The sequence below is a fragment of the Rhinichthys klamathensis genome, unplaced genomic scaffold (genome assembly GCF_029890125.1).
Source record: "Rhinichthys klamathensis goyatoka isolate OS25496 unplaced genomic scaffold, OSU_Roscu_1.1 h1tg000157l_1, whole genome shotgun sequence".
NCBI lineage: Eukaryota > Metazoa > Chordata > Actinopteri > Cypriniformes > Leuciscidae > Rhinichthys > Rhinichthys klamathensis.
Genome location: NW_026606692.1, coordinates 4,221,139 through 4,246,448, shown reverse-complemented (window position 1 = coordinate 4,246,448; position 25,310 = coordinate 4,221,139). Strand labels below are relative to the sequence as shown.

Below are 25,310 nucleotides of genomic sequence, written 5' to 3'. Positions count from 1 at the left end.
GCATTCTGGGAGACATAACAATGGTTAAAAAAAAAAAACAGATAAACTAGATATTTTTCAGTATATATACAGAAGTCACGTTTCGGTTTGTACCTCAGTTTTGGGGTCACGGTTTGATACGAATTCGGTACATTTACATGATTGACCAACGCATTCTCATCCTTTGGCGTCATATAGGTAACGCCATATGACATTTCGTCGAAATCTTACGCACATGGCATCCTTTAGCGTCAATATAACACGCACTGTTATGGGTAGGTTTAGGTCTGGGGTAGGGTACGGTTATGACGCCTTGGGTTCTGCGTCTCATATTCACGCTAAAGGATGCCATGTGCGTTGGATTTAGACGCGCGTCACCTGTATGACGCCTTGGGTTCTGCATCTCATATTGATGCTAAAGGATGCCATGTGCATAAGATTTCAACGAAATGTACAAAGCGTCACATGTATGACGCCAAAGGATGAGGACGGACTGGATTGACTGACCAATGCTGCATGCGCGGTAAAATGCAACAGATGTTTTCAAACTTATTGCTTTGATTACTGTGTTATGTGTAGCCAACAATGTCATTTTCTTTGTGCGTGAGAGGTCATTAACATGCGGTGACAATGGTGGATGCACAAAGTTCAATATTATGCTTTTTAATATTAATATTATGCAAGAAATCAAGATGAGCGAGAACGAGAAAAGGTGCCATCTGCCTATACGTCACCTTTCCACAATGAGACAGCTAGTGAAGCGGCACCTGACGTGTCCCATTTCCAGGACACGCACATTTCATCACTTCCTCAACACAAATCGGCACAATATCAAATGATTCTGTCTCATTATAACAGCAGAAACATCTTAAAATACTCCCGTCATTAATGGTCATATAAGAGTAAGACATTGTTCGTAAACTGTAGGGTCTGTTTTTTGTGTTTCACGAGATACGTTTCTCGCGACCACGTGAAAGACTGTATATTTTTATTTTTGCAAAGGTCCCTTTAGGGGCTCTCCGTATTACATCAATTAAAACAATAGTAACTTAAAAATAAAACAAAAAGAAAGGGGTGTCTGAAACAATAAATAATCTTAAATACTGGTGGTTGGCAATATTCAGTCTGATGTCATTACAGTACTTGTTTGTAAAGGTAAGTTCAGACATGTTGATCGATTACACCTGAAAAGTGTGATGAACAAAGTGGTAATTGTACATTGCAACAACGACATGTCACACTCTGGAAACTTATGAACATGTTCAAAATTTCAAACAAGACCTTTATTGTGTCATTCCATCAAATAGAATTACAACAGGGATGAGATGCATCTTTTGCAAACCAAAACAGACAAACAAAATACAAGGCAAATGAAAAAAACAAAAACAAAAGCCAAACAAATCTAGCTACATCTCCCATGGCTGTTCAGTGGAAAGCAAATCAAAGTCTCATAATATCAGCATGGTACGTTTAGGATCAAATTTGCACAGTCACAACTTCTTATTTGCTATGACACTCTGACATAAGTAATGACAAATGTCCATCACAGTTTATAAAACATATGAACAGTTTCTCCCTGGCAACAATACGGTCACACTCTCACTGAGAGCAGGATAAATTTCAGACAAAAGTATTTTCTGTCACAGTACATTGAACAATTCTCCACTGGAGATCAGTAGTTTATTTGAGTTTGTATCGTGCCCTCCATTATCTGTAATATTGCCTTCTAGATAGAATATACCGATCTTGCCGTTAAATTCATGAATTGATTAATTAAATACAACAACATATTGTCAATACATGGTTCCCAGTGAGTCTATTTGCACATGGATGGCTCAGTAATGAATGTTCAAATTGGTTTCACATATGTACAGCAAGTGAAGATTAAATGGGCATGTCCATCATCGGTACTTTTGTGCCACTGAGGAAGGCACTTATTTCCTGTTAGCTCAAGAAGCGGTATGTGAGCCCCATGTGCTCTTTCTCTGCCTGTATCAGATTTGTTAGTTCTTGTATACGAGTACAAAATTGGGGGACATGGGTAAGATCTTTAAAAAAACATGAAGAAGAGCATCACTGAAAATAAACAGTATCCAACCAGTGTAGTCCATTAATAAATCCACAACGGTAAAAGAGAATGCATCATTTTACAATCCACAACGTTGTCTCATTCATAAAAGAGTTACCCCAATTCTCTTGTAGGCGCTCCTATATACCGTACGTGTCAGTTAGTTTAAATCAGAAGAGAAAATAGCTTACGGCATCAACGGCAACAATACAGAATGGTCAGAACGTGGTCAAAAAGACAGATGCTTTAAACTTACGACACCAGAAATAAACTGTCCGTTTCCTTTGATAAAACCACAAGAGCAAGTGTTTTTCCTCACCATCGGGGACTCTACCATTGTGTCAAGTTGGACACCAGTTTCCACAAAGTCACGGTGAACTTCCTAACTGCAGGAGAATCAATCAGAGGTTGGAAATTAAGGGAGAGTTCAACCAAAAATTTTAATTCTGTCATCATTTATAGTTTCATGTCATTCCAAACCCATAAGTATTCCGTTCATCTTCAAAACACAAATGCATATATTTTTATCAAACCTGAGAGACTAATATCCCTCCATTTGAAAGTCCATTGCACCAAATCTTTGATGCTTCAATCGAGCAGTTGAATCCAGTCTCCTAAAGAGACACGATCACTTTATGTAATGATTTAATTTAATATTTCATTCACCTATAAACAATGATCCATGCACATACATAGATCGCATCATATAAATGGAATGTCTTTATTAACTTTTTATTCACTCTTTATGAAATTTTGGTGTACACTGAAAGAAGTGAAATGACTGTGTAATGCATTCTGTTCATAAAAATAATCATGGTTTTGTTCAGTTTAGCTAAAATCAAATAATTCCCATAGAAAAATAAAAAAATAAAATAAACTATTTTGCTTAAATAGTATTTTTGCTCGAGTGTTGATGTGCAAAACACAACTGCTGACTGCAGACATTATTGTGGGTTTATTGGAGTATTTTTATTTTAGTGCAATGGACTTTCAATGGAAGGACAGAAATCTCTCAGGTGTTTTCAAAGATGTCTTTGGGTTTGGAGTGACACGAGGGTGAGTAAATGGTGACAATTTTTTATCTTTGGTGAACTATCCCTTTAAGGGATATCCATCTCGATACATTCTGATTTGTTTGAATGGAAAAGATGGAATAGCTTTTGGAATAGTTTAGAGGCACTTTGGTTGGTCGGTTTTCCTTTGAAAGTCCAATAAGTCTCCTTCCTGAATTCTTCTGACAGAAACACTGATGGTAGGAGTTTTCCTGTACTTCAATAAATTCCAATTGAACGTATGGTGCTGGTAGAAGAATCTGGTTCTCCATAACGACTGTGGCGTTACACTACTGTATTCCTGTGTCGGTACGGTGGAGGTGGCAGAACTGGTCTCTTGTTAAACTCAGAAAGATACTCAGGGTTGTCGGCCACAGCGATGCGACTTCGGATGCTATGCCTATAGAGGTGTTTGCCTTTGCACACTTGCGTTGGGTCTTGAGGGTTTTGTTGGGTCACCTTGGGCGGTAGACTATGCTGCCAGTAGTCAGGATTATCAAAATTCTTCTTCGACTTCCTGTCGACCATTATAGTCCCGGTATGACCCGTTTGAAGCATGTTACCTGGGTAGACAAGGTGGCCGGGAAGGCCGGATACACTTTTACTTGTGACTGCAGATTTCACCACTTGAGCCGAATGGGTAGAATGGATGGACTGACTTGCCAGACAAGGTTGGATCTGTTGGCTGACGATGGAGATTTGGGTTAATAAGGAAGGATTGCCAGACATGCTGGAGGAATTGGATTCGACACCGTGTGGTGACTGGGAATGCTGGCCATTTTGGCTCATTGATGTCGTTTGGGGGGGCTGAACAGGTGGAACGGCGAAATGAACATGTGTTCCCTGGCCATGGTGGTGGGCTTTCCCAGTTTGTGTGGAGAGGATAACGTGGCTGCTTGCGGTGTTGGTTGCTGTAGTCATCTGTAGTGGGATGGAAGATCCAGTTTTTCTCATGATCTCCTGGTTCATGCCACTAGTGTTGTTGTATGTGTTGAGGTAAAGGGGTTCGTTGATATACTCATCCTCACCCTTGGATTTCCTATCAGGGGTGCTGTGGTAACCCGGGTTGTCCAGTGCAGTAATATTTCCATTTTTCCGTTGATTTACAAAAGGATTCTCCTCGACAGGACTAAGATGGTCTGTAGATACAAAAAAAATAAAAATAAAAATACAATGTAAAAAGCCTGATAAAAGCTGCATCCCGAATAAAGAATCATTGCCATTTGCCACAAATAGTTACCAAAGTAGTATACTCTAAATTTACAATAGTATACACCAGTGTTATTTTTACAGTCATGTTTCGCATGAACATACTATGTTCTTATTGTAATGACACTAACTAACACCGAACCTACCCCTAAACCTTTACTTAACCCATGTACAGTGTTGGGAAAGTTCATTTTCTACATGAAATAGTTCAAAGTTCAGTTCACACATTTTAAAATGAACTAGTTCAGGTCATAGGTCATACTTCAACAAATGAACTAGGTCATAGTTCTTTTTTTCCATGATGCTGCAAGCTTTTTTTTATTTTTTATTATTGCCACAGCCACAGACAGCAATTATTTTATCGACGTGAAAAGTTTGCACAGAAATGTAAGATTTTTCCCATCCTCACCGACCTTGTCATAAAACTCGTTTAAATGATAATACGACGCCTCCTCGCTCGCAACTTTGTCGACTACATGCTGCTTTTTGTTATGATGACGCATGCGGCGGCCGCGGTGCGACAGCTATTGAGATTGAGTGTTTTTTTCGCTACATATTAAGGCCTGTTTACGTGTGTTTTAGCCGGGTTTTCGCCTGGAAGGCTCTTTAGAAATCTGGCACCCTATTGAACGAAGTTAAACTGAGAGAGCGTGCGTTCACAGACACCAGAATGAACGCGTTCACAGTAACGTTCATCAGGCAGTAGGCCTAATTCAGTACGTTCAGTTCACGTTCGCCCAAAATATGAACGAGTTCATGAACTATCGTTCATTGAACGCGTTCAGGCACATCACTGCCCATGTAGTTAGCTTATATTACCTTATATTATAGTTATTTTGTGGGTAAGTACACTGTAAGTATATGGTAAGTACACATACTGCAACCTTGTTTTTGTATTATTCATATACTATTATATTATTTATTCATATTTTGAATTTGCTTATTTTTTATACTTCCAGTTTTAATTTATTTTATTAGTAATTGTGTTATGTGCTTGTTATTTTTGTTTCCGTTATTGTTCATATTTAGCTTAATTTTTAGTATAATATAATTTAGAATAGTATAATTTAGTATTTCAATAATTTTAGCACTTTAACTTATTTGAGTTATTTGCCACGGCAACAGTTATTTTTTATGTTTAAGTTTGTAATTGTTGTTTATTTCAGCTGTATTGCAATTAATGAAAACTATTTTTAATAGTTTTAGTTAATAACACTGATATACACCAGTCATACAGTTTACATGCACAAGCACATTCCAATATTATTCAGAAATATGCAAGATTAATTTATACTTAATTTTAGGGAGTCATGTAAACAAATTAACCAGATTAAGCCAATTTTCCAGCTTCCGGAAATCTAAATAAGATATACTGTATGTTTGTATTAATCCGTATCTTGGGTCATGGAAAACACCTAATTCAACATAAATCACCTGTAATTGAGTAACTTGATACACATGTAACACAGTGCATGTACAAACAAACACAATTCTGAGTGATATTATATACAGAACGTTTTTGGAGAAAAGAGCAGACTCAAAACATTTTACAAATGTTAAAAGGAACATCGTGGCCTACATTTGTACGAGTCTCAAGACCTACATTTTACAGTTCATTGCGCTCTTGTGTGTTATTGTTGAGAAAATGAATGAGAATTAATGAGCTGATTAAATTACTGTTCGCATAATAAAAATGCAGCATAATCAATGAGTGAGCGTCTCTAGTGTTTCCAGAAGAGAACATCAGTTTTAGTTTATTCTGAAAAAAACATGATCACACATGCACAGGAATATTCATACAGTTGTGGAGCATGTGAACATCTTCAGAATAAAGGCTTAAACAGAACATATAACTTTATTGAAAAATTATGAAAATACGGTCACCAAAAGTAGTGATACTACCTACTTAGCTACAGGTTTCGGGAGCTGTTTTTAGCTTTACCAGTAAAAAGCTGGTGTACTCCAACAGCAGTGTAGCATGGCAGCAAGCTAATCATTGATTGTATTCACTGGTGTTTTTGTCATATTGCATTGTACATTTCTAATCTGCAGTCTCTAGAGTAACATTACTGAACTGACGTCTCAGACAATGCATTTCAATTAAACTAAAGCTTGTTTTTAGCTTTGTTAGCTGTATTTAATGTCAAAATTTCCAAATTAGAAAAAAAATATTAAGGAACTTCACTGTTTTACCATTGATAATAATAATAAATGTTTCTTGAGCACCAATTGATCATGTTAGAATGATTTATAAGGATCATGTGACACTGAAGACTGGAGTAATGATGCTGAAAATTCAACTTTGCCTCACAGCAATAAATTATACTTTAAAATATATTGAAATAGAAAAAAAATATTTTAAATTGCAATAATATTTCACAATATCACTGTCTTTGCTCAAATAATTGCAGCCCTGGTGAGCATACGAGACTTCTTTCAAAAACATTAAACAAATCTTACTGACCCCAAAATCTTGAACTGTAGTTCTGTCCTCTTAAACAGCTTCAGCTATAATTAGTTGCTTTGTGTTAGTAACATATAGCCTCCTGGCTGTAGTTTAACTACTGATACTAGGATAAAATCAATAAAAAAAAAAAAAAAAAGTGAGTGGCCAACCAGTTAACCACCCACAATTCATTGGCACTCTTCGGTTTGAGGTGAAGGATGAGACCATTAAACTGCTGCCAAGATTTTTAATGGAGGAACTCAGAATCTATTGATTTATCATCCTACTCAACCCACCACACTGGATTAATGTTTTACTCCAGACACCCTTTTATTTTAAACTATCTTAGGTTGAAATGGAACGACTGGGATATTATTGACTAGAGAATGTGTAATAAAAGACTTTCAGAGGGGATTTACACCAAACTAATCCATGTATACCCAGAAGCATCCTGTACATGCCGCCCTCATATTTTTGATCCAAGTGGATTTTGAATGCAACTCCTCAAAGACATGAAATATTTGTGCTTTTACCTGAGGCTGACTTGTTCATAGGGCTCATGTAACCATCTTCATTAGTGGTCTTTGGGCCCCTCTCTCCAAAAAAGACAGTTGGGTCTGCACTGTAGCGCTGGCTGTCGCAGTCGTCTCCTGAGCCAGACATGGGCTGTTTCTTCAAGCTCCCATTACAGTGTTGTTCCTCAAGCACATCGAGACCCGCACATTGTGTGCTTAAAGGGATGAAGACGGCACTCGCTGAACCAGAAGGGTCATGGGAACAAGCTCCCATGCCGTCTTCTGGGCTAAAAACTTTGTCACGACACCTCAGTTGTGTCTATATGAGGGTACAAAAATAAAGAAAGATCATTCTCGTGCTTCCTCATGCAATCATTTAGTTGTTTAATAATAATACTGCTCAATTACAGAGAAAAAAAGGCTGTTGAAAATTGTAAGTGGTGTCACTGCTAGAAAATAAAATACTAAAAGAAGAGAAGACAGGTTAGTGCTTGTGGAAAGATGTCCCTCTCATGTCATCCAAATGCTAGTGGTTTTGATCTATGGGAACACTGAAAATAATCAATGGGATGATGGGAAGTTCCATTATTTCAGCGACAAACAGAATTGTAAAAGTAGCAATTACTTTCAAAATAAGGGGTCAACGTTTGGCTTAGTAAGCATGAGAGTAAATGAGCGGAATGAAAGCCAAAAGGTTTTTCTCAGTAATCATTCCTCTACAGCTCCACTTTATGTTTTCCATCTGCACAACTGCGTTCCCATTAGCAAAGATGTTCAGCTAAACCACTTCCATTGAGATGAATAAAAAAAAGTTATGGATAGATGGGTATCATGTTTAAAAAAATATCTATGATTTGTATTTCTCTGCCATTATTTGGTCAAACTTTCATTCCTTTTTCTAAACCGCTGTTAACATAGTCTTGGTCAACAAACAGGTCTAACAGAGCTGAAATGCTATAGAGCCTCAGTGTGTACGTTTTGGGAAGTTAACCTATAAATGTTGAAATTATACAGTAGTTTTCCTTATACTACCAGTCAAAAGATTGGAATAATTATGATTTTCTTATGTTTCTGAAAGAAGTCTATAATGGTCACCAAGGCTACACGTATTTTATGAAAAATAAGTAATATAGTGAAATATTTTTACAAATTAAAATAACTGTTTTCTATTTATTTTTTATACTTTATTCCTGAATATTCAGCAGCCATCCTTAATTTGATGCTCAAAAAACATTTCTCATTATCAACATTGAAAATACATTAATTTGGGAATAGTGATACTCTACCATTCAAAGGTTTGAGGTAAGTACAATTTTAAAAAAGAAAAGGAAAAAGTACACTTTATATAGCAAGGAGTCAATGACACATTACATTGATCAAAAGTGACAATAAAGACATTTATAATATTACAAAAGATTTATATTTAAAAATGAATGCTGTTCTTTCAAACTTTTTGTTCATTTAAGAATCCTGAAAAAAACGTATCACGATTTCAACGAAAATGTTGAATTGTTCATACTTGAGCACCAATAATTATTGTACTGCACTTTAATAAACACAGGCGTAAGATACTTCTTTCAAAAAAACATCTTAATTATTCCAAACTTTGTGCACATTTAAATGGAATACGAGAAAGTAAACATATTCAAAGACTCAACTTTTGCATTATCCATATCCATTTGGCAGATCTATGCATTTATCTGAAGTGACTTACACTTCATTCAATGTTCACATTTGATCAGTTCATGAAAAGAACTGGAAAAAGAAAGCAAAGAGCTGTTCTTACCCTACTGGTATCCATCGGTGGTCTTGACGTGTAAGAAGAGGTAGAGATATTGAAGGTCTGAGGAACCAAGTACTCCTCAGCGTCCATCAGGTCATCCAGCTCCTCCTCATCTAGAAGACTCTGGAAGAACTTACTGTGGTTGGGGCTGGGCAGCTTCATGCGATCGTCCCCCTGAGAGGAGAAATGACACCATCACTCTCTGCGATCACCTTGAGTTTAACGGGTGGTGTATAGGACAAAAGTATTGATTTTCAAGGTGAGATGTAATACAAAAATAACCGTATTCTCACCTGTATGACGAGGTATCTCTGAGGGTCTCGTGCCATGCGGCTGAACTCTGCAGCGAGTTCCTTAAACCGAGGCCGACTATCAGCATCAATCATCCAGCCTGGAGGTCAACACAGAAAAAACGGCAGTAGTAAATACATTTGACAAATACACATGTTTTATGGACACTGCAATAAATAAATAAATAAATGCATAAAAAGACACAGACAATCCAAACAAAGCATGCATAAATAAATATATGGATACAAATATTTTTTCTAAAACAAAAAAAAAATTCAAATGTAGAGACAGTCAGATAGATGACCGACAGACAGACAGATAGATTCACATTGAGTTAGAAATAGTCTCCAAATTGCTGAACTTCTTACAGTTCTATTATGTCTCTGTCAGGAAGTAACATGCCCTCACCTTGCAGCAGCCTGCTCCTTATTTCCTCCCAATTAATTTCCTTTCACTTCTCACGCTCAAACACATTAACCAAATGAGCAGCAATTACTCACGCAATCACACCACGTTTCATCTCCATCAATATTTCGCATTTCATTGTCCGTGGGGTTACAGATGTCACAGCACGTAGAATCACAAACAACAGCTTACAGTCAAAATGTAATTAGAATTAATGGGTTCAATCCGCGTCTCATTTCATCTCTTTGTGTTTATTTGATTGAGCCAGCTGAGAAACCCCACCGCTCACCCAGCTGCTCATTTCCACAGTCCGCACGACTGTCTGGCCGACCATGGTGAGTGGGTGTGTGTGCATGTTCTAAATAAAATGTCATATTAGTATACAAACGCGATGTGGAAAAATCATGTAATGATTACCCTATCAAAAACTAGGGGCAATCATTTCAAGACATAATACCATCACTGAACTTAATTGTATGTGTGCTAGTGCGTTTCTGAAAGATATGAGCTGCTGATCATATTCAGGGTTCTACACAACACTCACATTTCACCATCACCATGTAGACGTCTATGGTGCAGATGGGCGGCTGGGGCAAACGCTCGCCCTTCTCCAGGATATCTGGAATCTCACGTGTGGAAATCCCATCATAGGGCTTTCCTCCGAACGTCATCAGCTCCCAGATAGTCACCCCTGAATGACAATATATAAGTCAATACATCACATTTTGTATAGAGATAGTGTGTGTACAGCAGTGTTGGGGGTAACTCATTACAAGTAACTTGAGTTACGTAATCAGATTACTTTTTCAAGTAACTAGTAAAGTAACGCATTACTTTTAAAATTTACAACAAAATATCTGAGTTACTTTTTCTAATAAGTAACGCAAGTTACTTTGTTTTCCCCTTTATTGACTGACAGCTCTTCTGTCCTAATGTTGAGACAAATCGAAGTGCAGAGGGGTTGTGTGTAAACATGATGGTTCTTATAGTTCTAGATTAAATGTAAGCGTGGATTTACTCATCTCACTTGCACAAAAAAGATTCAATATTCCTCAAAATGAATAAAATCAGTGAAATGCAGAATCAGAACACTACGCAAACCTCCAATACCTAAATATGTTGAATAAAAACATAAATTTTTATGCATTTAATCTTTAATCGTGTGCATGTTTTGTAAAGTAACTTTTGTTGCCATTTTATGAGTGCTGGGTTACATTTTATGTATGATTTTTGTATTTTATGTTTGTATTGTATACATGAAACTTTTTGTGCTGCCATTTTGGCCAGGACTCCCTGGAAGAAGAGATTGTTATCAATCTCAATGGGACTATCCTGGTAAAATAAAGGATAAATAAAAATAAAAAATATTGACCAAAGTACTTGCTTCTGACCTCCGATTTTTCAGTTAAACCATCAGCAAAAATGACTATAGATTTTTTTATATGTTTTTATTGGTAAAGTAAGTGTTAAATTTGTTTCTCTTGCATCCTCTTCTTCTGTTACCCAGAACAGCAGCAGCTGAAAGGTTTGTTTGAGCGGCGCCCTCTACTGAACACTACTGTACTCTACTGTACAGGAGTAAATCTGCATTTCCTTCAGTCTGAGGCTTATAATTTCCCTTTTGGTGTGAAAGGGTCTTTACATTTGCCCAAAATATATATATTTTTTGCTATAAAAAAACTAGCCCAGCCCAGGTAAAAAAAAAAGTAACGCAAAAGTAACGTAACACATTACTTTTCGTAAAAAGTAACTAAGTAACGCAATAAGTTACTTTTTAAGGGAGTAACGCAATATTGTAACGCATTACTTTTCAAAGTAACTTTCCCCAACACTGGTGTACAGTATATATACAGTATATATATATATACATACAGCATGTATTTGAAATAGAAATCTTGTAACATTAAACATGTCTTTACTGTCATTTTTGATCTTTTTAATGCATCTTTGCTGAATGAAATTATTACAGTAATTTATTCAAAAATAATGCAAGAATGCAAACTAGGACAATGTAAGTGTTTAACTCACCATAACTCCATACATCGCTCTGGTGTGTGAACTTCCTGTAATGTATGCACTCTAAAGCCATCCACTTGATGGGCATCTGCATAAGAGAAAATTCTAATCAGGATGTAATAATCTGGAAATATACAGTAATGCAATCATGATTAATTAAAAGCATGCATTTAAAAAAAAGAAAAAAGAAAAAAAAACTGTCCAATTTGGACAGAAACAGCACTGCAATATGATTAGAAATTAGAAATACAATCAAGCAACTACCATTCTCATTGATTAATGAAGTTTTTTGTCAAACTCACCATATATAAATGACAAAATCATATAAAAATTAGTTCAATGGAACTGTTCACAACTGTCAGAACCAGTGTGTCTCAGGTTCTAAACACTGACCTTGCCTCCATCTGAATTATACTCCTTTTCATCAGCATCAAGCAGTCGAGCAAGTCCAAAATCAGTGATCTTGATGTGGTTTGGAGATTTGACCAGGACGTTACGAGCCGCGAGGTCTCTGTGCACCAGCCGCCTCTCCTCCAGGAACATCATACCCTGCCGAAAAGAATATCTGAGTGATTCTTTACAAAAACACAATGATCAATTATTATAAATACAACTATAAACAATTAAATTCAGAAATGTACCCAATAAAAACGGCGGCATTTTAAAGTCAGCATGACTTGTTTGCAGTGTTTATTATAAATTATTTATTCAGGCACCAAAAAAAATAAAAAAATTTAATTAATGTCTCTCATATAATCTTTAATCAAAATATCATCTCCTCCCTCTAGCAGCGACATCTCTTCTCTAATAAGTGTTTACTGGCGTGAGGGCGGGACAACCTGACACTCACATGAGATCGACCAATAGCAAACCACAACTATCAAACCATCCAATCAATTCCCGCCCTATTTATTTATTTTTTTTTTTCAAAAAAATGTACATCACAATAGGGAATAAAAAAAATCATAAATTCCATTTTTTGTCGACTTTAATGACTAAAATTACTTTCGGTAGAAGGTTTAGTGCACTTCATTGCAGAAGTTGGAAAAATCTGATTGATTGTGAGAAATAGATGAAAAAAACAAGATGATGAAAAAGGCTTATTGCTAATAATTTACCAAACCAAAACACATTTTCAAGGGTTCAACGCCTTGCTCTTTGTTTAATCCAGTACAACAGAGCATATCTTTTTAGATCTTTCCAAAGATCCTTCAATGTTTGTACCCAAATTTTGACGGTGATGTCCACACTGCAGTGTTGTTTCAATAGAAACTGTTACATTTTTAAAGAAAAATCTATACCAACAACATTGTGCAGTTATGAGAACAAACTGACATGTTCGAGAATTCTGAAGTGAGCAATTGTCCCTGAAAGTTGTGTTTCTTTTGGCGCTCATCTTTACTCTGAAAAAGATTGAATGGCACAGTTATAAAATTGCTTTCATTTCAGTCAGTGATATTTTGCAACAAAGAAAAGTGCAAAAAGATACCCTAAGGGACAACAAAAACATTTCAAGGGTGCACTTTAGGTATACGATGACAATTATACGAGGAAAGGACTGGTCTGAATTTTTCCAATGTTTTTATTATGAATTCAACATTTAATAGAAGACAACAGTGACCGGCGGGCTGTGTCAAAACAGTAACTGTGTGAAATGAGGAGAAATGAGGAACATATTTCTCTGTAGCACCATTCTCTTTGCCACACCATCCATCATTTGAAGGGCGATATGTTTTCCTGCTTAATAGCTGCTCAAAATTAGTTCGGCAGAAGCAACAGAAAAGCAGACAAAAGCTGAATCAAGAACATTGTGTTAAAATAATTACAAATTTTGTCCTGAAACTTTTTGGCATTACAGACAAATGTGAGAATTAAACAGGAGTAGAAGACTGATACTGAGAGAGTGAATCATGGAATGATATACATCCATTCCAAACTGTGTATTATGTGCCCTTACACTTACCCTACCCAGCACAGAAAACTTTCTGCATTTTTACATTTTCAAAAAACATAACTTGGTATGATTTATAAGCTGTTTTCCTCATGGGAACAAAAAATGTCCCCGCAAGGACAAGGATTTCTTATATTGCTATCTATGTGGGGATATTTTGTCCCCATAATGTTTACCAGGACACACACACACAGAGGCCACAATGTGAAATGTAATGCAAAAACTTATTCCCAAGTGACATTTTTTTTTTTTAATTACATTTATGTTGTCTTCAATCTGTGTACAACCTAAAAGGTTGACATAAAAAGTATCAGGAAATCAAATGTCATAGACAAACTAAGGTACTAATATGAAGTTAATTAATACATATACATTTTTAAACTTATGTGTTCAAAAGTTTTGGGTTGGGAAGCCTTTTTAATGTATTTGGAAGAAGCTCACCAAGGCTACAATGCAATTTATTCCTGTGATGCAGAGCTGAATTTTCAGCATCATTTCTCCAGTCTTCAGTGTCACATGATCCTTCAGAAATATGCGGATTTGCTGCTCAAGAAACATTTCTTATTATTATCAATCTTGAACAATGTAAAAGGTGTTACTGTCACTTTAGATTAATCGAATGCTCCCTCACGGAATTAACTTCATTACAGTTTTTATTGATTGCTTAAACACTATAACCAAGCATTTGAACTAAGATTTCAAAACCATAACCCCATTTATTAAAAAGCACACCCATTTCCCTAAACTACAAACACTATTCGCCTGTTTTGTTGTCAGATTTGTTGAACTGTCACTGCAAAACTCTACACCCAAATCCCTTCATTTCTCATTGCCTACACCATGTTGTCATTTAGAAAGCACTAGCACTCAATATTGTTCACTCGAATCAGCACAGCTTCAGCTCAGTAACAGTTTTTTTCGATTGCTAAACGACAGTGAGCACAACTGGAGCTACATGTGCAAAACTCTAACTACAGTCAGCACTACCAAGTCACCTGAGCTAAACAGTACACATCACCTGCAAAACTCACTCCAAGCAACACAACTCTTAACGCATCGCTCAAAACAGGCTCAGTGCAGCCAAACACTACACACAACCCTCACTGAGATAACACACACTGGCACTCAGAACACACTGGCCCTCATTTATCAAAAGTGCGTACACCAAATTTCCAGCGTACACCTGGCGTACACCCAAAACCACGGTGACTTTGAGATTTATCAATATGAACGTTGGCGTACGGCACGCTCAAATCCTACGCCAGCTCAGGAGGTGGTGTACGCACGTTTTGAGTTAGTGCGGAAATGCGCAGAAAAACAATTCCTAACACCACAAAACGCACTGACCTGATCAACTGCTCAAACTGACATAACTAAAAGATATGATATATTGATATATGACCAACAACAACAACAACAACAGTAATTATAAACTTCAGTGTTTATTTTTGTGCAACATGGACTTCAATGTTTAATTTGTGTGACTTTACCAAAGCATTTGATTTATGAGCATATGTATTCCTTCAGTTGCGAGCCTGTGCGCTTTACCCTGACGTTTCATGGTTAGGCCCGGCAGGTGCGCACGGACTGGGTTCGGTAACGAAAGGCTTTCAATGACCAAAAAATAATTCAGACTGACAAAATAATAAAAAAAACATTCTTCTTCTTTTAAATAATAATAATAATACAAATAATAATAATGACATTCTTCTTCTAAATAACAATAAGCGTCATTAATAATACAAAGCATACTAATAATACTAAGAATAATATTACAAATTGTCATGCAATTATTAATGTGAATGAATGGTACTCCACATCACATCATCATCATCACTATTGTACACCCCATACATGTAACGTGATTCGAAATTGAATGCTAATTCAAAAGACGTGCTGTAAAATATTGCATTGTGATAGGTCATTTCGGGCTCCACGTCAGAGAAGTTTCTCTTCTTTGCCGTCTTCCGTGTGTCCATGGCGTAAAATGAGGGCGTGGGGGAAGCGGAGACTTGAATATATAGGGGCGTGTTATTCTAATGACGATCGTTTTCAGCCGCGGGATTTATCAAGGGCAGGCATTGCGTACACCTGGATTTCAAAGGTACGCACAGCTTCATAAATCAGGCGGTGAGAGGAGTGTAAGCATAATCTTACGCCAACATATACGCCCGTTTCTACGCAAGAATGATAAATGAGGGCCAATGCGAGTAAAAACACTAGCATCAAACACCAATACAGAAAATACAAACTTTTCATCTTTACAGTTTGAACAATTTCAGTGACTTCATACAAAGTAACATTTTCTTCAAAGAAAAGAGTGACATTCTTTCACATGATTTATTTACAGTTTTAGAACATAACAATTCTTTATGTAAGGTAAATGAAAATTACTGTAGCAGTTTGCTTCAATAGTCTGTAGTAATTTACGGAATTACAGTAATGAGGAAAAAAAAGGTAGAAACTAAAGTAATTCGAACAAATAATTGAGGGGCTAATCCTGCCTCTCTCTAGCATCAGGCCACAGGTGTTCATCAACATCACATCTAATGTTCTCTCTTGCCATGCACCTGTGGAAGAACCTTCTGGAGCGCCTTATCCATCCCTGGCAGTCCTCTGGACTCGTGTCCTCACATCTGGCATACTGTACATACTGTAAGGATGTAACTCTCACCTGTTTGTATGATGGAAAATTCGCATTACAGATGCCACTGTGGATCTTTGCAGATTGGGTTGCACCCTCAACCCTGCCTCTCTCAAAGAGAGACCGTGGTTCACGACATGGTCTATAAGTGTAGCCCTTATTTCATCTGAAATAACAGCTCTTTGTCTTCTTTGTCCTCTTATCTCCCTGCCACCCTTCTCCCTTCACGAACACGTCTTCCTTGTTCCATTTCCAAAATTGGTCTTTCTGAGCTCTACCTATATATATATATCTATATCTATATCTATATCTATATATATATATATATATATATATATATGTGTGTGTTCACTAACAAGTCTAAAACAAGACCCCTGCTTAGCCTTTCAGGTGAGACTGCAATCAACAGTGTTTGAAAGGTACAAGGCTGAAATATATTCTGTTTTGAAAGTGTGGTTCACAGTTTTGACAGCAGTGTGTTAGCATTTGAACAAAGTGCTGTAAATCCACAGTGTTGTGCAGGTTGTGGTTAAAGTCATGGGATAAGTGTGTAGAGTTTTGAAAACTGTGTTCAAGCAATGAAAAACGAACTAGAGTTTGGTCCACATGAACTGCTGCTGTGCAGACTGTAGTTAGAGTTTTGCACATGTAGCTCCAGTTGTGCTCACTGTCGTTTAGCAATCGAAAAAACTGTAACACACATTTAGGCCTACCCAAGTTGAAACACAGGTGATGATACACAGGGCAACCTTTTGAGCAATGTTGCTGGGCAATCTTGTCGAGCGATTGTTGCTTGGGCACTTTCCCATTGAAAATGGGCAATGCATTTATATCTGGAAAATTTAGATCGAACATAACTTACCAGTTTTGGAAGTGTTGTTTTGAATATATTGGACCAGTGTGTAAGACTATGTTGTAGTGTGTGTTTGTGAGGGCTTGTGTGTGATTACTGAGGGCAAAGTTTGGTTTTTCAGCAAGAGTGAATGGTTTTGAGTGTAGAGCTTCATTTTGACCTGAAAATAGGATGTTTGGGGAATTGGGTGAGACGTTATTTGTTTTTACTGGTATGAGAATACGAGGAATAGTTTCAAGAAATGTGTTTAAGCAATCGAGAATTTTTTTTTAGTACTGTACACATAGTTATGTAATTTATTATATATAGTTTGTATATTGTATTCAATATTTACACACAGTATGTATTTAAAACTTAAACAATTGTATACATTTACACTTCATGGTTTAATGTATTCTGACTTAATATTTACATGTAATAAATTATTAATTCATAATTATAACACATACTTATCACTCAATATATTAAGTGTACATATTAATGAATGTAGCTACATCACTGAACATCAAAAGCTACATGAGCTACATCAAAAAATATAACAAATGCCAATAATAAATGTTTCAGGTAGTAGACCAATCACCCAAAACAGTAGAACACAATTTATAATGTATGCATTTATTTGGCTACTTTAAGAGAGCCAGAATGGAGCCACGTCAATACAATTACAGTGCAGTAAAATGAAAGTGTATTTAAAACAGATTACTTCTGGGATTGGACAGTCAATCAATGGAAATGTTGATTACTACAAACCTCAGCATACCTGAGCCAAGTAGTATTCATCCTGTCCGGTATCTGTTAAAAAGAATTAAAAACCCATGGAGCGTGTAAGACATTAAACACTTGATTCTTCAGTGCCAAAGCAGCGGTCATGGACTCATGGCACAGGGGAAGAGCAGAGCGAGCCCTGAGGGAATGAATTTCTGTTTAATGGTTAATAAAAATAAATGGATGGTTTGTAAGACTATGGAAAGATGCTGTTCATTTAGAATAGTGCTGTATAATTTATCCTTTGAGAGATGCTGGGCTTGCACTGCTGTTGACACAGTTATGATGTGGACTGGGTATGTTTTATTGCCGTTAAGTGACTGGAGAATGTGCATATTATTTATGCCAAATTAGAGAATAAACAGTAAGAAATCTGGATAGGGACATCTAAAGCCAAGTGCTGCATTTTAAACATTGCTCTATCTGTAAAATATTGGGGGAAAAAGACAACACTTGATTTCGATAGTCCTCTAATATAGTCTACTAAATATAAGAACCTTTCAACTACATGCCAACCACCAGCCATTAGTGATAAGACTGAGGTCTCCTCTCATCAGCTTCGTAAAGCTGGCTCACTAATTTTAAGCATATATGGCTCTGTCTTGGAGTCACAAGCTAAATTAAAAAATGTAGGAGTAATATTTGATTCAAGTTTGTCTTTCGACTCATGTGCAGTAAACTGTTAAGAACTCCTTTTTTCATCTCAGAAATATATAGACTCTGCTATATGTTATCCCTCTCTGTGACTGAAAGGCTTATTAATACCTTTGTGTTCTCTCGCATTGACTATTGCAATGCACTTCTTGATGGGGTTCCTAAAAACATGCTTAACAAACTGCAAGATGTGCAAAATTCAGCATCAAGTCAGGAGAAATGAGCACATAACACCAACTCTAAAGTCTTTGCACTGGCTCCCGGTCAGGTTCAGAGTTGATTTTAAAATCCTTATGCTCAGATATAAGGCACTGCATGGCCTGGCCCCTCAGGATCTGTCTGCACTTTTAACTTTATACACTCCCAAACGTCATTTACGCTCCTCACAAGCTGGTCTATTGGCAGTCCCACAGACACGGTTGCGTTCTGTAGGGATTTTTCATCCTATGCTCCCAGGCTTTGGAATGCACTCCCTCCTCATATTAGAGATGCACAGAATCTAAATATTTTTAAATCTTATTTAAAAACTCATTTTTTTAGGTTGCTTTTCCTTGCTTGTCCTGCACTTTTATATTCTAGTCTGTTGTCTTTTTCTTTGTTTTCTTTTTTTATTCTGTGTGTTGTATTTTTATTTGCATGTTCTATTATGTGAAGTGCCTTGAGAAGCTGCTTTAAAGGCGCTATATAAAAATAAAGTTATTATTATTATAATAGTATTAATAGACTCTTTGGTTAATATCTGCTAACACTTTATTTTGTAGTCCCTCAACATATATTAATCTACTTAGCAAACCCACTATAGGGTTTGTTTTCAAAACACACCCTATATTTGCAACCTGTAAGCAAGCTGCTCATTTCAAATGCAAAAGGCTTAACCAATCAAAACAGAGATTATTTGCATTTTGATGCAATATTACTAACATTTGTTTATTCGGAATAGAGCAACACGATTAATCGTTAAAAGATCGCAAACTCGATTCTAACACCCACACTATCTTATTCCTACATGACAACGATTCAGCTTTGTCTATTAAACATTTGACAAGTATGATCACAGTGGACATTCAAATCTGTGTTGGCGCTGCTACTGAGCTAGAGAGAGTCAATGTCATGAACAGATTTGAAACAGCTTAACAAACAGTCTTTTCAACCACACAACAGTATCATTATTTCAGTGTTACAATAATTCAAATGATCACACAAGTATATAAAAGTTCGGATATAAACATTGATGATCAAGAGTAAATCTGTCGTTCAAAAACACTGATACATCCAGTAATTAATGAATGAACTATTTATTAGTGAGTTGTTCAAACTGATTTTAAACAATAGTAAATTGCATGTTATAAAACGGTTAGTTACAATCCTTGATTCTGATTGGTCAATAGCTGTGCTTTATTCACGATAAAACACGGCTATGACCGCTTCACCCAACGGTTCTATGTATCACTACACAACACCCCTAGCAACCACTCTTAGCAACTTAAACAGATGTTTCATCTCATTGATATTGTTCATTTAAAGCTAGAGCAGAGCATTGTGAGAGATCGAGTAAGCGAGTGTACCTGCATTTACAGTAGACGTAGCATTTTCCTTCAGGTCAGTCCTATATTCATAATAAAAAAATGCGTTTGAATGTCCGCTGCATATTTTGTCCTTTTAACAGTCATGGGGTTTTCCGTGCATAACGTTAGTCATCTGTCAGTTGCGTCTGTCTTCTCCGTGATCACAAGTTCGAGTCCTTTCAAAAGCCTTCTCTACAGACTCACTCACTCACTCACTCACTCACTCACTCACTCATAAAGACAGTCTTTGCCGCCATCTATTGGCGAAATAATATATGTAACTTCTGTTGCTGTTCACGTTCCGGGACTATTTTTTCCAGCGGAAGGCAGGCTTTTAGTGATTTTACTTCATGAAAGTTGCATAGATACATATTTTTCGGCTTTAATATTTTTATTGTGTGGCAACCGTTTTATAAAAGCAATAAGGTACTCGAGGCAAGTGCTGTATCGTGAATAAGTAACGGCTGAAGGGGTTGCAGGCACTCCGCTTCGCGTCGTGCCTAACAACGCCCTCCAGCCGTTACTTATTCACGATACAGCACAGCCTCTCGTACCTTATTGCTTACTTATTTTGTTTAGTTTCGAATCGTATGAGTAACGTGATGTCTATTTTTAATAACTACATCAACAAAAATCGATTCTCAATTTATCCAGAATCGTGAAACTCTAACTGACAATCATGCAAAATAAAACCAAAAAACAAATACAGTATAAAGACAGTAAATAGGGGGATGTTGACTCAACAGAGAGTGATTTGACATGGCAAAGGTCCATTTTGAATAAACACAATCGGATCATTTTCAGTTTGATATTACTGGGTTTAATAACTGTTATGGTTGTTGACAAGATGTCAAGGTTTGAATGGTCCAGTTGGTCTAACTATCACCAGCCAACCAAGACACTAAATAAATGGGAATGCTAATGGATAGCTTTCCTCAGGTATAATAGACTTCCTTGGAAGTATTGGTACATTTCTAAAAGCATCGCTTGCTTTTAGGACTTTCGAGTTCTTTATATTCATACCTTTAACTTCACTTGAAAAATAAAGAGGGAGAGAACACATAAAAAAAAAAAAAAAAGATAGCAAAGAGCAATCCTTTGTGTCCACTGTTTGAGAGCACGCAGATAAAAGTAGGAGTATCCTAATCAAAACGCTGCCTGCGTTTAGCATAACAAGTCATCTGCATGCCGATCCAGGGAGCGAGACTTAATGCCGGCGTGAGGTGCATTCGGGGGCATTCATAGAGCGTCTGCTCATCTCACTCTTTTATGCACCAGCTTTTATGTGAGCATTAATAAAGGTTAAAGTTTCCTTGGAACGGAAGAGAAGAGGGTCCCTCGGTGCCCTATTACAACATATTCTTGCCTCTGGATAGGCAAATAACAAAAATTAGACTCACTTGATTATTTAGAACTAATTAGAGAGTGAAAAGAAAGGGAATTAAACAAGGCGCTATGGTGAAAGCATGCTTAATTCTATAGACAATAATGCTGACAGGGGTGGGAAGGGGAAGTGGGTTGGAACGAAAGGGAAGACGCACATCAACAGCATCACAATGGAAATCTATGATGTGTACTTTTCAAAATTCTCAAGTTGCGATCAAAGGTATGCATGTTATTATCATGTGGCTAAAGAGAATGATGCATAATATGGTTGCTGTGCAAGCCTGTCAGTGCATAAATCGACTAGAGTTTTATCTATATCACTATTCTTCAAGAACAGCAGACATGCAGAGAATGACCTGATGATCAATGGCAACTAATATCCACACCATTGACAAACCTCAAATTCTAAAATTCTCAACTCAAAAAGAGCTTTCCATTAGTTAGTATGACAATCTGTGCTCACCACAAACATGCAATAATTTTGACATGTCTTGAAGGCATCAGTATATTCTCTATTTTTGAAAAAAAAGTTGCCATAATGAAACTCCAAAATAAAAAAAAGGATCAATACAAATACTGCTCCAATTGAAATGGATGTTTCTTTATGAACTGATATGTTTACACACTTAGAACTCCTGCAAGGTCAAAGTGAGTCAGTCATTACTGAATTATTGCGATTTATCCTTTAATATTGCTCTTAAAAGCCTAGCTTACTTGTGATAATGCTGCACTCACGCTCTTTCCATAAAACATGGTTGTGTTGTACATTATTGACAATAGACTTGTTTGTGCTAATGTGTACTAATGTGACCGTACCTTAATGGTGACATCAACAAAAACAGTCTGAGATAGAACAGAACAGAAAAAAAATGTGTTGTGTGGTTAAAAAAAACTCAATTTTCTTTTGACTTTTCAAAAGTGATATGTTGCCATATGGGGATGACCGTGGTCAGAAAATAGAACTGGAATATACTAGACTGTTGGCTGCACAGATTCAGACGTCTCTGAAAACATCCTGCGTGCACAACTGAGCACTTATTTTGTTCGAGTAATGCATTTGCATTCACTCACAAACAAACACGTTTGTAAATCTCAAAAGAAAAGATGGCACTAAGAGCCACTGTATCCCCTAGACTTGCATGAATAAAACAGAAGATGTACTAATAGACTCTTCATACTGAAACTGTGCTATGGGAATATAAGTATGAAAATCCTCTTGTGGAGACTCCTGAAGCATTACATTGTTTTCCAGAGACATTGCGAATCTTGTCTCTACCCTCAACCTTTGGACTGACAAGAGCACAGTGGTGAGAATGTACATCATCCGGACGAGTCTCAAAAGACACCTATACGCAGTCTAGCACTTTGTTTTTCGGGGGCATTGTAGGGCACTAATCTAACAGTAATAGGTTTTGAGATAAATAGATTCCCTGGCCCTGATACAGGTGTTCTTCACATGATCTGAGCGTGATAAAACAAAGAAAAAAAGTGTTAGATGGACAATTTCGAAGTGAAACCCCCGTAAATGTAGTTTTTTAAATTGTTTTCAATGGGAGAGACGGATATTTATAAATGGCGGCGGCGTAAAGTGTTGCTGAGCGTCTAATTCACACGGAGTGCTGCACGCTTGGCTTTTTTGCTCTGATTGCCTAGACTCGAAAAATGACAAATCACAATAGAGGAGGACCGGGACAAATGCCACAACAACCGACATCACATCCTGCTTTATACAACGACAAAGGTGTAGCGACTGAGACAGATCAGAAACACAATTATTTGTTATGTTTACAAATAATCCGTAATATCCCTCACCCAATGAGCAAGCCATGGCCTAGAGTTATCTGAACTACCCCCAAACTGCAACTAAGGCCCTCATCAAAGCAACCGAAGCGTCTCAACTGAAAAAAAAAGCTACATCGCTGAAGCACTCTCAAGCTAGAAGTTTTCAGAAGAATACCTGCCAGTTCAACCTGATCTCACGACCAATTCGTCCGAATTTGACGAGTGATTAAAAGATGGCTAATTCGTAACAATTCGTACGACCTCACTCGTACGAATTAGTACGATTTTTGCTAAAACGTACATATTTGACGAGTTGCCCAATTCGTATGAATTCGTACGAATGACCTACCCCTGACCCCGCCCCTAAACCTACCCATCACGTGGGTTTAGACAAATCGTACAAATTTGTACGAATGAGGTCGTACGAATTCGTACGAATTAGCCATCTTTTAATCACTCGTCAAATTCGGACGAATTGGTCGTGAGATAGCGTTGGCCAGTTTCAGCAGGCTAAAAACACTTTGGTGAACAAACAGCCTTACTGTAGTTCTACACTAGCCTGGCAAGCCAGACCTACATCAAGATGTTAGGTCTGGGAACTCACAATTGGTATACCTCAATCCGAGGGGCGGGATAAACGGTTGTCTTTCAATATCCCTCGGCACGCAATCGGACAGCGCTACAACCAACCAGAGCAACGAACGGTTGTGGCTGAGTGAGTCCTGTGCGTTTTTCCACCAGCAGAGCTAGTTGATATATTAAACTTTTGCCGTATCCGATCGTCAAAACTCTGAACACATCTTCCTTTTTTAAGAATGACTTAAGTGACGTTCTCTTAACTTCAAGTCCTCCAGAGTCGCGGCCAAATCCAACCCGTTCTCATCCCAAGGGGTCATCTAACTGACGCTTTTGACCATGCGTCAACATGCCGACGCACATGGCACCCTTTAAGCATCAATATGAGACGCGCCTCCTAGTGGTCTAATACTAACCCTACCCCAGACCTAAACCTAGCCATAACGAAAGCGTCATCTAACTGACGCTAAAGGGTGCCATGTGCGTCGGATTTAGACGCATGGTCAAAAGCGTCAGTTAGATGACGCCCGAGGATGAGCGTCTCATATTGACGCTTAAGGGGTACCATGTGCGTCGGCATGTTGACGCATGGTCAAAAGTGTCAGTTAGATGACGCCTTGAGATGAGAATGTGTTGCCAAATCCGATTCGAAAGACCGCTGTTCGCCAGCAGCATCTTCTTTGTTTTCAAGTAACGTTAGCAGGGAAATCACCTATGGAAATCACGCGGAACCGTCACATCTCTGCCGTCATTGTTAAGCCCGCCCACCAACTCTATACACGATGTGATTGGCCTGACCAGAGTTTGGTTTTTCCAGCTCGAAAAGCCAACGGAGAGTTGCTAGACCACACTTTGCTGCAAAATAATTTTTGCTGCCGCTAGGGTGCGTCTAGATTTCTAGGCTAGTTCTACACTGCTGTCCACAACCAATGTCACAACACTGAATGAGGGAGAAGAAATGTGATAAAGCATAGAAAGAGCATCTTATTTAAGTCAGCATCCATTTACACAAGGTTTTCAGGATTACGGCTGGCCAGATTCTGACCAAACAGTGAAGACTTCCAGGATCTGAAGAGCAGAGGTGAGCTTCTCTATTCCCAGAGCGTCCCACTGCCCCCTCACATGGCATCTGCTGAAATGTCACCACTCAGGTAATAAAACAATAAATCTTTTTGATATTTAGGAGAGTAAATATCACAAAGTAACCCTGATTTTTTGAAAGGAAGAATGAAAGAAAAAGAAAAGAGGATGCTATTAATAATACAATGCCAAAACTCAATATCAAAAGTGTAAATTCCATAAATAATGTGCAAACAAGTACTCATAAGTTTCATGGTGAGCTCACTACCACTACAATAAATAGTTATTAA

General features: G+C 37.4%; 1 protein-coding gene across 2 annotated transcripts in view; it reads right to left on the bottom strand.

Moving 5' to 3' along the window:
• Positions 1-3,088: 3,088 nt before the first annotated feature.
• The window catches only part of erbb4a (erb-b2 receptor tyrosine kinase 4a), a 207,324-nt gene continuing 185,102 nt past the window's right edge, over positions 3,089-25,310 (bottom strand). For both annotated transcript variants that reach the window (XM_056258702.1, XM_056258703.1), the window contains exons 21-27: positions 12,158-12,313; positions 11,777-11,852; positions 10,293-10,439; positions 9,346-9,443; positions 9,056-9,226; positions 7,288-7,588; positions 3,089-4,238 (exon numbers count right to left, since the gene is read on the bottom strand). In XM_056258702.1, the coding sequence (XP_056114677.1) occupies positions 3,385-4,238; positions 7,288-7,588; positions 9,056-9,226; positions 9,346-9,443; positions 10,293-10,439; positions 11,777-11,852; positions 12,158-12,313 (1,803 nt within the window). In that variant the 3' untranslated portion in view covers positions 3,089-3,384. The remainder of the gene's footprint in view (positions 4,239-7,287; positions 7,589-9,055; positions 9,227-9,345; positions 9,444-10,292; positions 10,440-11,776; positions 11,853-12,157; positions 12,314-25,310) is intronic.